A 15,791-nucleotide genomic window follows, 5' to 3' on the forward strand; every position below is an offset into this window, starting at 1 on the left:
TCAATTACTATAGAAGAGTCTGTTTTGTTGGTAGGGTTTATCCATTTTGAGATTTTATTATGTACAATAAAATATATAGTTTTTGATGGGGAAGGCCATTGTCTGTGACGACCTCGCTAAGGAAGGTCAGAGGAGTTTCCTGGTTTGACCCTGACTAATGAAAATCCAGTGCTGAATTACTTTCCTTTCTTATTCTTTTAAGAACTGTTTTTTTCATTATACATTTTACATGTTTTCATTTGACTGCTGTGCTGAGCATCTAGCTTCAATTCCTTTTCAGCCAATGTGCTGAAACAAGTATACATATCAGTAAAGCCAGTGAAAAGTCAGGAGCCCTGCATACTTGTTTAAAGTCAATGTACTGAATCTAGAGAATTAAAATGACAGCCAGGTAACGTCAGCCTATGACGAAACGCGTCTGGGACGTGCACTCAGTGACGCTACCGCGCTCTATTCCAACGAGGAAGGGCTCTCGTTGCCTGCCGGCATTTGTTTTTATGCTTGAAGTTTTTAGAACGATTGTAAGTACAACTTTTATATTTAAATAAACACCCTCAAACGGTATCACACTATAGTCTGTTTCTATTCTGGGGTACTACGTGATCTCTGAGTGGAAGGGCTGCCACTCTCTTTTTGTGGAGGATTGGATTCGCTGGATAGCTGGCTCTTCTCCCTTGGATGATGATTTCAATCAGGATTCCCCTGGATTTGCTATTCCCCGGATTTGTTATCAACACAGAGCGGTGTATCTTGCTCAAGGCTATTCCCTCTTAGCAATCTGGTAAGAGGCTATCTATGTGGTGGTGGCTTCACTGATTTGTAATACCGTTCACTGTGGTGTTATCAGAATCCAGCTGTAAAGATTCCTGCTGCATAGCCTGTGTTTCATATCCATCAGGACATTTATTTTGGACTAATTCATTCATTGTTCAACTTTTCAATATTTGATTTTTATGTTTTTATTTATATTGAACATTTCTTTTTCCAGTATCATAGCTGGCTTATAGAGTTGGCGCAGTTTTTTCTTTTCCCTAGGTAACTAGCATTCCTCGAAGGAGAGGACAGCATTGGTAGCCTCTGTGTTTCAGTTGTGATAGGTTGCCTTTAATCAGAAAGAATGTAATGTACCTTAAGGTCTGGGTCTATTGGAAGAAATAGCAGACAGGTGTGGATTCTATTATATTGAACCCCCAAATCATCCATATGATCGTCCCCTTCCCTCACAAGAAGTTGCACAAAGAGTCCATTGATGCACAACTTTATATAACTTTTTTTGCAGAGCAATATACAATAAATTACATTTCTTTTCAGATCAAAGTGCACATCTAGGCAAGAAGCAACGTTTAAAAAAAATAATGCACATACAAAAATGAAACACTCAGACATGACTCTGTAGAGAGCGCAGTGTGAAATAACAAACACGTATATCAATGCTTTATGTGCCTGTATGTCTAGAGCGGCACTGCTGCTTGCAGTTTTCTGCTCCTAGTGTGGTCGATGATGAGTTTGGCTTCGCAGCAAAGACATGCCCTTGCCCTGCTGTTAAACAATGGAGGAGTCATTTTTGCAAAGCCACCACAGTCCCAATTATGTGAATTGATTCTCCTGCCTTTCTGTGCATCCAAGATGGAGCCAACAATAATAAGATAGAGTACCATTTTCTCTGTAAGGACACTTCCATAACAGGAGCGTATATCACAAAAAAGGTCAGAAGGCTATGGGTATGAGTCAGGTTGCTAGGAATGCTTAAGTATGATGGAGAAGATCGCAAATTAATATGGACAACTGCTTTTCATGAAGAATCATTTTCTCTGTTGAGGACACTTTCATGTTTGTGAACTCTAATCACAGAGAGGGTTTGATGACTCTGGGGTCTTAGGGAAGGATACGTTATTGGCAGCTCAGAGAACGTGGACATTGTGGGTGTATGAAAATGGAGACGTCCTGAGTGGATCTTGAGGTTTAAACATTCCTGAAAATAAGTGATAGCTGTAATGTCCAGCCACACAGATTAAGCTGACATTATACATTCTAAAGTTAATTAAAGTACAAACTCCACCTAAAACAGCTTCTTCTACTAGGGAGAATGGAGCTGGCTTGATACCTAGTAGGCTGGTTCCTGATGTCCAAGAGCTTGGAGAGAGGTCTTCCTCCCATTGATTGGGTCATGACACAGTCCGAGTCTGAGAGGTAAGGTGAACTTTTGTCCTGGCTCACTATGTGTCACACCCTTACCTGGGGTAGCAAGTTATCCCCTTCAACTAGGCTACAAGGCACTAGAAAAAGTCATATAAGGGATACAACTCTGGCCCACTCCACCCGATACTGAGATCCAGGGGAGAGCTGGCAGGGGGGGCAGGGTGGCAATCTCCCCCCGGGCTGGTGACACTATGCACAGCCCCCGGCCGCCACTACCAAATGCTGTTTTTGCAGAGCAGGAATATGCCTGCTGGAGCTCTGTTAACACAGCTGTGTCAGCTCTGAGGTAGATGGCTGCTGAGCTATGTGTCGTCTCACACATAGCTCAGCCTCAGTGCACACCAGTGACTATTTACACAATAGTCCACAGCATGCACCCTTAAATCAAGTTTCCCAGAACACCCCTTACATGAGATATGATGTATATGGGGTCTCTGTGCGGACTCTGATGTAAGGGGGGCCTCTGTGCGGACTCTGATGTGATCTTGTGATCCTGAAAAATCTTAGACTGTTTTCCTCGATCCGTCACTTTTCCACGCTCTATGGGCCACTTGACTGGACTTGCCCCCCAGGCCTAAGGCTGCCAGCCCTCCCCTGCTGAGATCACTGTTTTAGGGGGGAGTTACTGTTTAAGAAAGGACTCCAAACACATCATGAATGTGGAGCTACTGTTACTACAAGAGGGCAGCATGGTACACATGGCAAACGTAGGTCTAATTTCATATCCAGCTGGACAAGACACTGATGTGTTTCCAAAGTAACCGATCTGATTCCAGAGGTCACATTTTGAAAATTAAAAATAGGTTTCTGCAGGCAATTCTTTGGGCAGTTTTTTTCAGACATTGTCAAATCTAGATCCTACTGAGATTTAACAATGGTTATATTCTAAAAGAAATGCAATAAAGCAGCCACCACAGCAATCAGAAGTTTGCTTTCATTAGCATGGCTGATGCTTGCTGAACTGATTGCTGATTGGTTGTCTGGCATTTGTCCAGAGCACCCACTTACAGGATGGCTACCCTTTTTCTGCTACGGGTCACAGATTTACAATTGACTTCTGAATTCTTGATGTTGGTAGTACATTTTTGCCTTTCTAATACTAAGCTCTTCCAATAGGGGTAAGGCCAATGGACTAGGTGCAAAAAGAGTTAGCTAAGAGCTGTAATCCCTGTGGACAAAAAAAAGCCACACAGATAGTGCTCTTTATCCAGTTTTAAGTTTCCTGAAGTTTTTTAAGACTTTAGTTTACCTTCAAGATTGTATAATAAGGCACTGCAAAGGGCACTGACTGCATGCAAAGTGCAGAGACTCATTTACAACCAGAGTTTTTTTCTTCAACTAAGGCCTTGTACAGACGACCGAACATGTCCGACGGACAGGATTCCAGCGCACATCTTAGCATGCTAAGAAACATTTGTCCGCTGCAAAACGGTCGGCTGGACAAATGTCCGCTGGAAACCTGTCCGGTCGGCCGTACACACGACCGAACATGTCTGCTGAAACTGGTCCGCGGACCAGTTTCAGCAGACATGTTCGGTCGTGTGTACGGGGCCTAAGATTCTACAGATAATTATACAAATAGAGTCTGTGGGTTACAGATTTTTCTGAATAATCACTGCTCTGACTTGTTTTAAATGGGCAGCCATGATTACAAAGCTCTTTTCTTTGATCTTTGGATTCACATGAACAGGGAGTGTACCTGAAAGGCCAGTGGCAGCAGTCTGTGTGAAAAAATCCTGCCTTATATTGCTGGCACAATCTGCTATCTTGTTGAAAATTTAAGCATGCCCAGCTAGCTTTTGCAAACTAATTAAATGGATCAAAACAGGGGTAGTAAGGTACTTTTCTCTGTTAATGAGAAGCTGGTTGAAATTGTCACAAAACTGACAAAGCCAGCATGGCCAATTTGAGTTACAAAGGGCATCCTTTTTTTGAAGAAATAACTTGTATGGTTGTTTTTTTAATGACCCACACTTTCTAATTTTAGTTGCCTGAGAGGACCTGCAGATGCACCCTTAAACCCCATTATTTAAGTGAAACTGTCAGCCATTCTAATCTTCAATTCTTCTTGAAAAGATTATTTTTATCATCTTAACTAGACAAGGAAAGCCTCCTCTGTGTGCCTCACTGACGGAGTTGCACTTTGCTAGGAGGTTTGACTTCAGGAAAGGCCATTTTGCTGTCCAGTGATGGTGCCTCTGTAACCTTTAAAGAGGTCTAAAACTAAGCAGAACTTTCAATTTTTAAGTTTACGTTATGGTTTTGGTCGCATACGGACACGTGGTAGATTTTGATAATGAATGGAAAAATGCCAACATGTCAATAGCTGGCAGGGCATATTGTGGCATGTAGTCCCTTAACAATTGTTAGCCATAGTTAGTCCATCTTGGAGCTAAAATGGTGGAATTGAAAAGGGGAATGTGTGTGGGGCAAACAATACACTGCATGGTTGTGTAATACAGATATGAATGTACAGAGACCGGTATGAGCATGGTGTGGAGGACTGTATCTGGAATTTTGTATAGAATTATTCAGGAAAATATTTCAAAAGCTGCTCAGTCACCCTTTGATCTGTGAAATGCTGGGATCCTCTCTGGTTGTCGAGTTCTCCCTCTGGTTTTTTCCTGTGCAGCACCCCATTGGAGATGTAGTCAGGGTTGTCAGTGTCTAGGCGTTTTACACGTAGAAGGTTGGCTGGGGTGTCTTCGCTGTGGTCATCCTCCAGAGAGCGCCTCATGCGTCGAGGTGTCTTTGAGGTTAAGCGTTGAGGCATTTCTGCTTCACTCATTGCTGTTAGGACCCGTGTGACCAGGTACCTATATTGTAAAAGAACATATATTTAACATTTTTCACATTAATGACTTATTTATCATAAAAAAAGCATTTTTATGCCTTAGGTGAAAGAACTCTTATTTGATAATAGGTAGGACAGCTGATAATGGTTATAGGATTTTTGATTTTGTTCTTAAAGTGGAGTATCAACCACAATTAGCATTTTTTAAATGTATGTCCTTTCATCCTGCGTTTTTATAATATAAATCCGGTCACTTACTATTTTACAATCCGCCGCCGATCCGCATTGATATTCAAAAAAGATAGTTTATAAAACTATGTCTACAGCGTTGTCATTTTGCTTGTGGGCATTGTGAAGCCTACAAGCACTTAGGGGGTAATCCACAAAAGGGATACGCCGACGTATCTACTGATACGCCGTCGTATCCCTGTTTCTATCTATGGAACTGATCCACAGAATCAGTTTACCATAGATAGGCAGAAGATCCGACATGTGTAATTGAATTACACTGTCGGAACTTAAGGATGCAATTCTAGGCCGGCCGCTAGGTGGCGAGGCCATTGCGGCCGGCCTAGAATATGCAAATGAACACTTACGGCGATCCATGAACGTTCCGACGGGCCCGTCGCTCTACGCCGCGTAAAACTAGGGCTGAGCCCTAGTTCTCTTAAGCCATGTTAAGTATGGCCGTCGTTCCCGCGTCGAAATTTAAATTCTACGTCGTTTGCGTAAGACGTTCGTGAATGGCATTTACGATAACGTCTAAGCAAATGACGTTGGAGCGACGTCAGTTAGCGCAATGCAGTGAATGCACGTCCGGTAAGTTACCCGACGGCGCATGCGCAGTACGTCTGGCGCGGGAGCGCGCCTAATTTAAATGGGACTCGCCCCATTAGATTCGGCACGCCTTGCGCCGGACACATTTAAGTTACACCGCCGCATATTTCAAGGTAAGTGCTTTGTGGATCGGGCACTTAGGGAGAAATTTTGCGGCGGTGTAACTTAAATCGGAAGATTTAAGTTGCGCCCGATATTTGTGGATTTGGCCCTTACTTCCTGGAAGTCTTGGATGGGGAGTGATAATTGGACAGCGCACTGCATCCTGGGAAATGATGACACACATTTCCCAGGAGCATTAGAGGGAGATGATGTCAGAATCCTAGGTGATTTCAAAGGCAGATTTCGTGGGACCGCATAGCAACAGGCATTTTCAGATGAGTAAAAAAAAAATTATAATTTTTTTTACTTTTTTAGGTCCAATGAGCACAATAATGAAAAAAAAATTTGGGATGGAAACCCCAATTTAAGTTACTGAATACTCTTCTGAAGATTAAGGTTGACACACAGATTCAATTTTTTTAAGTCTTTCATGTGTTGCTGACTGTTAGATCCACGGGGACTCAAAAAATAAGGGGTATGTTTATACAGAGGTGAAAGATCAGATTTTCAGATGAACAAGCTGTTTTATTATCAAGGACAATGTTTTGTACATAAAATGTACTTCCATAGAACACACATGTCCCTTCAGCTTACCTTAACATCTCTTCATCCATGGGATACCCATCATCATTGCCCTCTTCCTGTGGCAGCCGTAAAGAGGGGCCTTCAAACCCCCGGTTTTGTCGGTAGTAGCTCTGCAGAGCTTGGGCCATTTGGTTTCGGGATACCTGTGGCCGTGCCCGGCTGGTCACCACCTCGGTCTCATCATAATCTTGGTATGGTCTCTGGTAGTCTGCCTCAGGCTGAGCAGGGCCAGAAAATGCTTGCAACTGGTCAGCGTAGGCCTTGTCCCGGTTGATCTGATTCCAGAGATGCAGAAGGTTGGCCAGATAGATGGTCTCCTTGTCCCTCCTCTGGCCTTCCTCTACCAGCTGTTGTAGAGATGGACCATTCCGAGCAGGGTCCACTCTGCGGGGGGAGCCCATTCTTTCCAAGGCCTGAGCAAGGAGTTCTTCTTGAGGGTAGGCAGCAAGTCTGGCAAGCATGGCCTGGTTTAGGTCAGCATATAGTGGTTCATTGCGAAGAGCTTCTGGTGAAACGTAGGACATCATATCAGCTTCATAAGGGATGTTAGCTGGGAGGCTTCTTCTGACTCTTAAGGGAGCTCCAAGGTCATCGTGAGTCAGTAACCCCAGAGGCTGGATGTGGAAAACAAAAGGTTTAATCAATATTACTTTCAATCTCTTACTGGTTATCTAAAATGGAGTTAAAGTGTATGTAAACCGTAGCAGTAAATGTATTTGCTTCCTTTTTGTTCTTTTATCTATATAATTAAAAGTCTTTTATTATCTCTGTTGGATAAATGCAACACAAGTATATGTTGATCCTACTAGAAATGCAGTGAGCTCCTAACTTTCTGTGGACACTGCATTCTTATCTAGTCTTGTCAGACATGCACAGGTTACCTTTTGAGGACTTCAAAACACCTTCCCACATGGTATAGAGATGAAGAGAGGGGGAGTATCCCATAGTCCTAATACATTTCCTGTCCTTAGGTGAGCATGTCGTTCCACCAGAGCTACAACACAGTGAGTATTGTCACCCTAGGACAGGAAGTGTGTTACTGTCAAGATAACCCGGAGGAATAAAAAATCCTGAAACAAGAAAACAAATGCAGCCACCATATCTAAGGACTGGTAGACTGTCCCCTGCTGACTGAGAACCGAGCGATCAAACACCGCCGATCGCACAGTTCTCAAAGCTCCCTGGACAGAGGGCTGCTGACTGTCAGTCACTGGCTCTCTGCTCTGCCCCCTCCTTGTTCACTGGAGCACTGGGCTGTGGAGGGGGTGGGAGTGGCTGGCTCAGGCTCTCAGTTGCTCGCTGAGCTGGGTGCCGGTCCATACATGAGGGCGGATCCTGGACTGGCCCTGTGTTATCAGCTGACAGCGGACTTCTGCACTCCTGTGATCCAAATAGAAGAGGGGGGGGGGGCAGAAGCTCCAGGAGAAGTATACTATATCATTCATTGATATTGAGTTCCCAGGACAAAATCTTTGGGCCATATTCATAAAGAATTGCCCTGGCGCAGCGTATCAGAGATACGCTACGCCGCCGTATCTTACCTGGCGGAATTTCGAATCCAGGAAGATTTCGCGCCGTAAGTTACGGCGGCGTAGTGTATTTCTCGGCGCGTATTTCAAATTGGACGGGTAGGGGGCGTGATTCATTTAAATGAAGCGTGTCCCCACGCCGATTGAAATGCGCATGCTCCGTTTCGAAATTTCCTGCCGTGCTTTGCGCGAAATGACGTCGCACCGGCGTCATTTTTTGAACGTAGACGTGAGTTACGTCCTTTCCTTTTCACGGACGACTTACGCAAAAAAAAAAAAATTCAAAATTCGACGCGGGAACGACGGCCATACTTTAACATGGCAAGTCTATCTATACGCCACGAAATAGCAGCTTTAACTATACGCCGGGAAAAGCCGACTAGCGACAACGTAAGAGAATGCGTACCTTCGTGGATCGACGGAAAAAGCTAATTAGCATAGCCGACGCGGAAAACGACGCAAACTCCACCCAGCGGGCGCTAAAGTATTGCACCTACGATCCAAAGGCGTACGAAGCCGTACGCCTGTCGGATCGAAGCCAAAAGCCATCGTATCTTGGTTTGAGGATTCAAACTAAAGATACGACGCAGCAAATTTGAAAGTACGCCGGTGTATCAGTAGATGCGCCGGCGTACTTGCTCTGTGAATCTGGACCTTTGTGTTTACTGTATTTACTCCTTTGAACCAAAGGAGAAGGTATATTGTAGTCCTATAAAGAAGGTATATTAAGCAGGTCTGGGTATAAAAACGAACCGATTTGTATATTATTACAAAAATGAATGCGTTACATAGCAAATATAGGTTATGTTTAACAGGACGGGCATCACTTTTCTAATCTAGATAATATTTCATAGGATTGACATTACAACTTCTCCAAATATGAATTATATTTCTACAAATGTGATATCTTCACATCACATGTTTAAAGTGAACCAGTCTCAACAGGGCTTATGTAAAAACCCCAAGCATTCTTTGCCTACGAAAGATTTTTATTTTAATAGTTTGCCTGTGCCTAAGCCTTGAGACACAAGGTGGTCACAGCAAAGGTATAACTAAACAGAATTTTGTTGTTTCTCATATAGGTTGATGGATAGAGAGACAGGCAGACCAAGTCAGGCTTTTCCATCTATTAAACTACAGCATAATTACAGTATATACGTGTACCTCTGTGGCACCAAGCCCTTCTATGCCCAGCTATACATCCAGGGGCACTCCTATAGATCTATCCATCCCTATGGTTGCCACATTCTTAGTATCCCTCTGTACACTCCCAGCATCCTTCAGGTCCCTGTTTGGTGCAGATTCCCTAGCGACTGTTGTATATCCCGGTGTCATCCAATTAGCTGCAGGCAGACACTAATCAGTGGTTTATCAGTATCTATGACTAATACCCCAAGCATCTGCAGAAGGAGAAAATGTCATTACAGATAATGAGGCATCGCATGAGATCTCTGGACATTATAGCTTCCGTACGCACAGCAGGACCCAAGGAGGGGCTGTGTACTGTGTAGGTGACATAACATTGAGCTTCAAATATGAGCCTGAGATGGAGTCTGTAACTGAGATCCATGGATGTATAATAATTAGAAACCACAACCACACTCTCATAATATAATGAGAATAGAAGGAGGGGGGGGGGAGTTATTGCATTGATCAATGCAGAAAAAGGATAGGATTTCCTTTATATGGCGCTGAGTCTCTATGGGCCTGGGCAGCTTGCTTGGGTATGTGTCCCATGTCTAGTGACACCTCTCTTGAACTGTGACATATGTGTATATGGTCACAGATTACCAAATTCCAATCAATAATGGGGCATTGAATACCAATGTATGAGGCCCCGTACACACAATCGAGTTTCTCGGCAGAATTCAGCCAGAAACTCGATCGGAGCTGAATTCTGCCGAGAAACCCGGCCGTGTGTACACTTTCGGCCGAGGAAGCCGACGAGTTCCTCGTCGAGCCAAATAGAGAACATGTTCTCTATTTCCTCGTTGTTCAATGAGGAAAGTTGGCTCGCCGAGATCTTTGGCGGCTTCACACAGAACTCGACGAGCAAAACGATGAGTTTTGCCCGTCAAGTTCCTCGGACGTGTGTACGGGGCCTAAGGGGCATTAAAAACCAGTGTCAGGGGGTACAGAATACTGAACACCAATGTTTAAAGAGGCACTAACCAGCAATCACCAATGTTTAAGGGGGCACTGATCAGTGAGCAGCAGGGTATAATGGGACACTGACCACTTAATACTAATCAATAAGGAGACACTAACCAGTGAACACCAACATACTGACCATTGAGCACCAATCTATAAGAGGCGCTGACCACTAAACTCTAACATATAAGGTGGCACTGACCAATAAACACGTGTCTAAAGGGGTACTCACCACTGATCACCAACATTTTAGGGGCATTCACCACTGTTTAAGGGGGTACTCACCACATAACGTCAACAAAAGGGGCACTTAGTCCTTGCAGCTGCACTCTATAAACTGTGTTATGCATAGCATAGTCTTAACCAATGCAGTGTTTTCACTGTGTCGTACATTATATAGTCCTGACCTCACACTGTATAAGCTGTGTTGTAGTTCACAAGTCCTTATTACTGAACTCTGTACAGTATGCTATAATATAGATTACATAATCCTAACAACTGCCCTATGTTATGTTGTATATTACTTGGGTTAGTCCTGACCTCTGACTGTTGCACCCTATACACTATGTTGCACGTTACATGGCTCGGACCTCTACACACGATACTATATTGTATGTTACATACTCCTTAAAGCTGCACCCCATAAACTATGTTTTCCGTTACATAGCACTGACCTCTGCATACTATATTATGTTGTATGTTACTTAACCCTAAATGCTGCACCACATGAACTATGTTGTACGTTACACAGCCCTGACCTCTGCACATTATACTTTGCTGTAGATGACATAATCCTAAACGCTGCATCCCAAAACTATGTTCTACATGACATAGCCCTGACCTCTGCACACTATTTGCTATGTTGTATATTACATACGCTTAAAAGCTGCACTCCGTGAACTATGTTGTACATTACATCTGTGTGTAGAAAAGCATACGTAAGGAAAAAGCTTTATTTTTAATTATTGTTTATGAGGCTAATCTGTGTATATGAGACTGTCACTTATAGCATAGTAAATGAAGCACATTTTTTGGGGTCCAAAGACTTTGGGTCTTTGGCATATGTGTGCCTTGTATATAGAAAGTAGGCACTGGTTCTAGTTAACCATTCCCCTTTAAGCCTCTCCTATGGTTAGGCTCAATCTGGCCTTGCCCACCATTCGTTGTGCACAATTTATTTCCTCAACGTGCCCTAGGGCACTCCATGTCTTTCCCAATCCTAGCAACAAGATGGAGAAAGACGAATGCAGAGAGAAAAAAAAAACAGACGTAGAGTGTCATTGGATGGAATGGAAAGACCGAAGGGTGGGGAAGGGAGCGAAACTGGGGAGAATGAGACAACCTGGCAGAGAGATAGATGGAGAGAAGAGAGTAAAACAAAACGGTGAAGGAGGGGGGAGAGGAGACTTAAAGAGGGCAGAACGATAGAGAAGATGTAAGTGGAAATAAAGATGAGAGATGAGGGGGTAGTAGAAAGTGGGAGAAGGACCCCCCCAGGAGAAGAAAAGAGCTAACTAGAGGGAGGAAGAAAAAAAAAGCTGGGGAGGGGGTGAGTAAAAGGGAAAAAAGAGAAGGAAAAACAGAGAGGGGCAGAGACAAGGAGAATAAAGAGACGGAGGAGAGAGGAAAGACTGAAGAGAACACGGGGAGGAGAAGAAAACAGAGAGAGTGGGAGATGGGGGAAAGAGAAGAGGAGAGAGGAAAGGAAAGGAGAGATAGTAACAAGAGGGAAAATAGGGAAAGAAAGAGAGGGGCAGAGAAGAGGAGATTAACGAGAGAGAAGAGAACAAGGGGTGGAGAGGAATAGAGAGAGAGATGGGGGGGAGGAGGAGAGAGAAACATAGAGGAGATAACATGAGTGAATGAGAAAAAGAAAAGCAAAAAAAGAGGGAAAGAAAGAGAGCGGTAGAGAAGAGAACAGGAGGCGGAGAGGAAGAGAGAGAGATGGGGGGGGGGGGGGGAGAGAAAAATAGAGAAGGTAACACAAGCTGGAGAGAGGGGTGAGTGAATTTAAAAAAGAGGGAAAGAAAGAGAGGGGTAGAGAAAAGAATAAAGAGAGAGAGAGAGAGAGAGAGAGAGAGAAGAGAACAGGAGAGGGAGAGGAAAAGAGAGAGGGAGAAATGGGGGGGGGGGGGGGGGAGAAAAATAGAGAAGATAACACAACCTGGAGAGAGGGGTGAGTGAATGGGAAAAACAGAAGGAAAAAAGAGGGAAAGAAAGTGAGGGATAGAGAAGAGGAGATTAAAGAGAGAAAGAGGAGAACAGGAGGTGAATAAGAAAAGAAAGAGAGAGGGAAATGGTGGAAAACAGAAGAGGAGAGAGGAATAGAGAGAAGGTAACAGAAGCTGGGGGGAGGGGCAATTGAACGAGAAAAAGAAAAGAAAGAGGGAAAGAAAAAAAGGGGCAGAGAAGAGGAGAAAAAAAGAGAGAACGAGTAGTGAACAGAAGGTGGAGGAGAGGAAAAGAAAGAGAGAGGGAGATGGGGGGAAAAAGAAGAGGAGAGAGGCATAGAGAGAAGGTAACAGTAGCTGGGGGAGAAGAAGAGAGAGGGAAAGAGAGAGAAGGAGGTAGAGGGAGGGAAATTGGGGGGGGGGGGAGAGGACAGGAGGTGGGGGAGAGGAAGAGAGAAGGAGGTAGAGGGAGGGAAATTGGGGGGGGGGGGAGAAAAGAGGTCAGGAGGTGGGGGAGAGGAAGAGAGAAGGAGGTAGAGGGAGGGAAATTGGGGGTGGGGGGGGGGGGAGAAAAGAGGTCAGGAGGTGGGGGAGAGGAAGAGAGAAGGAGGTGTAGGGAGGGAAATTGGGGGTGGGGGGGAGAAAAGAGGTCAGGAGGTGGGGGAGAGGAAGAGAGAAGGAGGTAGAGGGAGGGAAATTGGGGGTGGGGGGGGGGGGGAGAAAAGAGGTCAGGAGGTGGGGGAGAGGAAGAGAGAAGGAGGTGTAGGGAGGGAAATTGGGGGTGGGGGGGAGAAAAGAGGTCAGGAGGTGGGGGAGAGGAAGAGAGAAGGAGGTAGAGGGAGGGAAATTGGGGGTGGGGGGGGGAAGAGGACAGGAGGTGGGGGAGAGGGGAAGAGAGAGAGAAGGAGGTAGAGGGAGGGAAATTGGGGGGGGGGGGGGGAGAAAAGATTACAGGAGGTGGGGGAGAGGAAGAGAGAAGGAGGTAGAGGGAGGGAAATTGGGGGTGGGGGGGGGGGGAGAAAAGAGGTCAGGAGGTGGGGGAGAGGAAGAGAGAAGGAGGTGTAGGGAGGGAAATTGGGGGTGGGGGGGAGAAAAGAGGTCAGGAGGTGGGGGAGAGGAAGAGAGAAGGAGGTAGAGGGAGGGAAATTGGGGGTGGGGGGGGGGGAGAAAAGAGGTCAGGAGGTGGGGGAGAGGAAGAGAGAAGGAGGTGTAGGGAGGGAAATTGGGGGTGGGGGGGAGAAAAGAGGTCAGGAGGTGGGGGAGAGGAAGAGAGAAGGAGGTAGAGGGAGGGAAATTGGGGGTGGGGGGGGGGGAGAGGACAGGAGGTGGGGGAGAGGGGAAGAGAGAGAGAAGGAGGTAGAGGGAGGGAAATTGGGGGGGGGGGGGAGAGAAAAGATTACAGGAGGTGGGGGAGAGGAAGAGAGAAGGAGGTAGAGGGAGGTAGAGGGAGGGAAATTGGGGGGGGGGGAGAAAATAGGACAGGAGGTGGGGGAGAGAAAGAGAGAAATAGGTAGAGGGAGGGAAATTGGTGGGGGGGGGGGGGAGAAAAAGGAGGACAAGGAAAGAGATGAAAGGAAAGAGAAAGAGGAGAGGTAGAGATGAGAAAGAGAGAGAGAAATGAAATGGGAGAGAGAAAAAAGAGGAGAAAGGAGGAGTGGAGAGAAATGTGATCAGAGGAGAAAAAGAAAATAAATGAGTAAGAGGAGCTAGACATTGGAAAAATACTGGCAGAGGAAGAAGAGAAGAAGAATAGAGAGATGAGCAAGGAAACTAGGAGAAGAGAGAGGGTGGCATAGCAAAGGAAAAGAAATGTGGCTGATAAGGGTTACTGCTAGATAGAGATTTCCCCACAATCAAGCAACTAACCTTGCCAAGGGTGCTGGGGACAGACAAGCAGACAGTGACAGCCACCAACACGACACAGGGGCCCATCCTGATACGAAGACGCTGCCCTGATTCGAGAAGCTGTGACTGCTGGATGAAGAGACTGAGTTCTGCCGAAGAACAAGGGGGAGGGAGATGGAGCACCTCCCCCCTGCTGCATTGTCACAGCATCCTGGAGGAGACAGAGCCTGGGTACCAATGATGCTACCTGTCACTTCATCAGACCACCCTGATACAAAGACATACTGTATTGACCTTCCCCCTCTTCTGCATATAGAGAAATCAAGACATTACACCCAGGGGAAGAGGTGCAGGCAGGAGTGGCTGAGTGCAGACAATATATGTTAGAATTTGCATTTTTGTGTTGCGTTAGCAAGTAGCCATGTTTGCTGAGTCTGCAGACTTTGCTAGATGTGGTGTACCATATAATTTGAGGGGACACGCTGATGCGGGCCCTAGGGGTGACTGGTGTCATCAGAGAGGCACCAAGAAAAATAGGAGGGATTATTGTAGCAGTGGAAAGTACAATGAAAAGGATGTGTATGGTAAGCTGGAATGTTTTGCTCAAACCTGTCACACACCTGGGCAATTCAAACTAAGCATGTGACGGAAAACATTTATGATAAGGTTATTTTATGCAAAAAACACATGTAACATGGTCTGTGGATTCAATGATATACGCAGCTGAAGTTACTTGAAAATCTCAACCAACTGTAAACATCAAGATTGGTTATTCCTCTTTCATATCCCAATCGGTCCTTTAAGGTGATGGGTGGCCTCACAGGCCAAAAGATAGGTCCTGAATTCCCAATTGGTGGAATCAATCTTGACTTTCAAAGTAAAAGTTGTGATTTGCCCATATCTTTTGACCTACTGATTATTCTGACAAGCGTCCAAAGGTAATATCTGCTTATGTATGTTTCCGTTTGAATTGCAAGGGTTGTGATGGGTTTAGTAGCTCTTCAGAAAACTGGATAAATAATTTTCTTCAACAGGACAATATCTAACAACATCATATTGGACTGTTGAGTAATATAAAATGTCATGGATGCAAAAATATTCTTGACATGAAGAGAAGGAAAGAAGCGAGGGACAGGAGAGCAGAGAAAGAAGAAGGAGGGAGAGACATAAGAAGGAAAAGGAGAGATATTCAAATTTTTGAGGCTGGAGGAACTTATATATGCGTATTCCAGAAAAATGAAAAGGAGTAACTAAACATCGTAGAGTAACAAAAAAAATCAGTCCTTGCTCCTTACGTGAGTGCCACATATTGGTAGTGCAGGTTGGGCAAGCCAGTGACTGAACAAGAGCTTGCAATTAAATCAATCTTTATTACGTTTCTTGTAGAACAAAGCTTCATACCAGACATGGATTAAGGCATAGGTTACAAATGTAAAAAACTAGATATAAAAAACAAGAAACCGTATCAAAACCCGGAAACAGAGTCCACCAGAAAAAGAACATGGTGCCACAGTGTAGCAATTGTCCTGGGTGTAGGCAAGAAATCCCAGTAGCACAATAGCAGCAATGTGAGTTTAC

General features: G+C 44.9%; 1 protein-coding gene across 1 annotated transcript; it reads right to left on the reverse strand.

Moving 5' to 3' along the window:
* Window positions 1-3,966: 3,966 nt before the first annotated feature.
* On the reverse strand, window positions 3,967-14,455 carry LOC120914090. The gene is made up of 3 exons (XM_040324565.1): window positions 14,235-14,455; window positions 6,527-7,131; window positions 3,967-5,015 (listed from the first exon to the last, which is right to left on the reverse strand). The coding sequence occupies exons 1-3, from the start codon at window positions 14,298-14,300 to the stop codon at window positions 4,727-4,729; spliced, it is 960 nt and encodes a 319-aa protein (XP_040180499.1). The 5' UTR covers window positions 14,301-14,455; the 3' UTR covers window positions 3,967-4,726.
* Between the last annotated feature and the right edge of the window lie 1,336 nt (window positions 14,456-15,791).

This window comes from Rana temporaria, chromosome 9 (assembly GCF_905171775.1).
Source record: "Rana temporaria chromosome 9, aRanTem1.1, whole genome shotgun sequence".
In the NCBI taxonomy this organism is placed as follows: domain Eukaryota; kingdom Metazoa; phylum Chordata; class Amphibia; order Anura; family Ranidae; genus Rana; species Rana temporaria.

Coding starts and splice junctions, on each gene's coding strand:
- LOC120914090 (XM_040324565.1), bottom strand. CDS start 14,300: ATGGGCCCCTGTGTCGTGTTGGTGGCTGTCACTGTCTGCTTGTCTGTC. Junction 7,132..14,234: donor TCCCCAGCACCCTTGGCAAG/GTTAGTTGCTTG, acceptor TTCCACATCCAG/CCTCTGGGGTTACTGACTCA. Junction 5,016..6,526: donor ATGGATGAAGAGATGTTAAG/GTAAGCTGAAGG, acceptor TTTACAATATAG/GTACCTGGTCACACGGGTCC.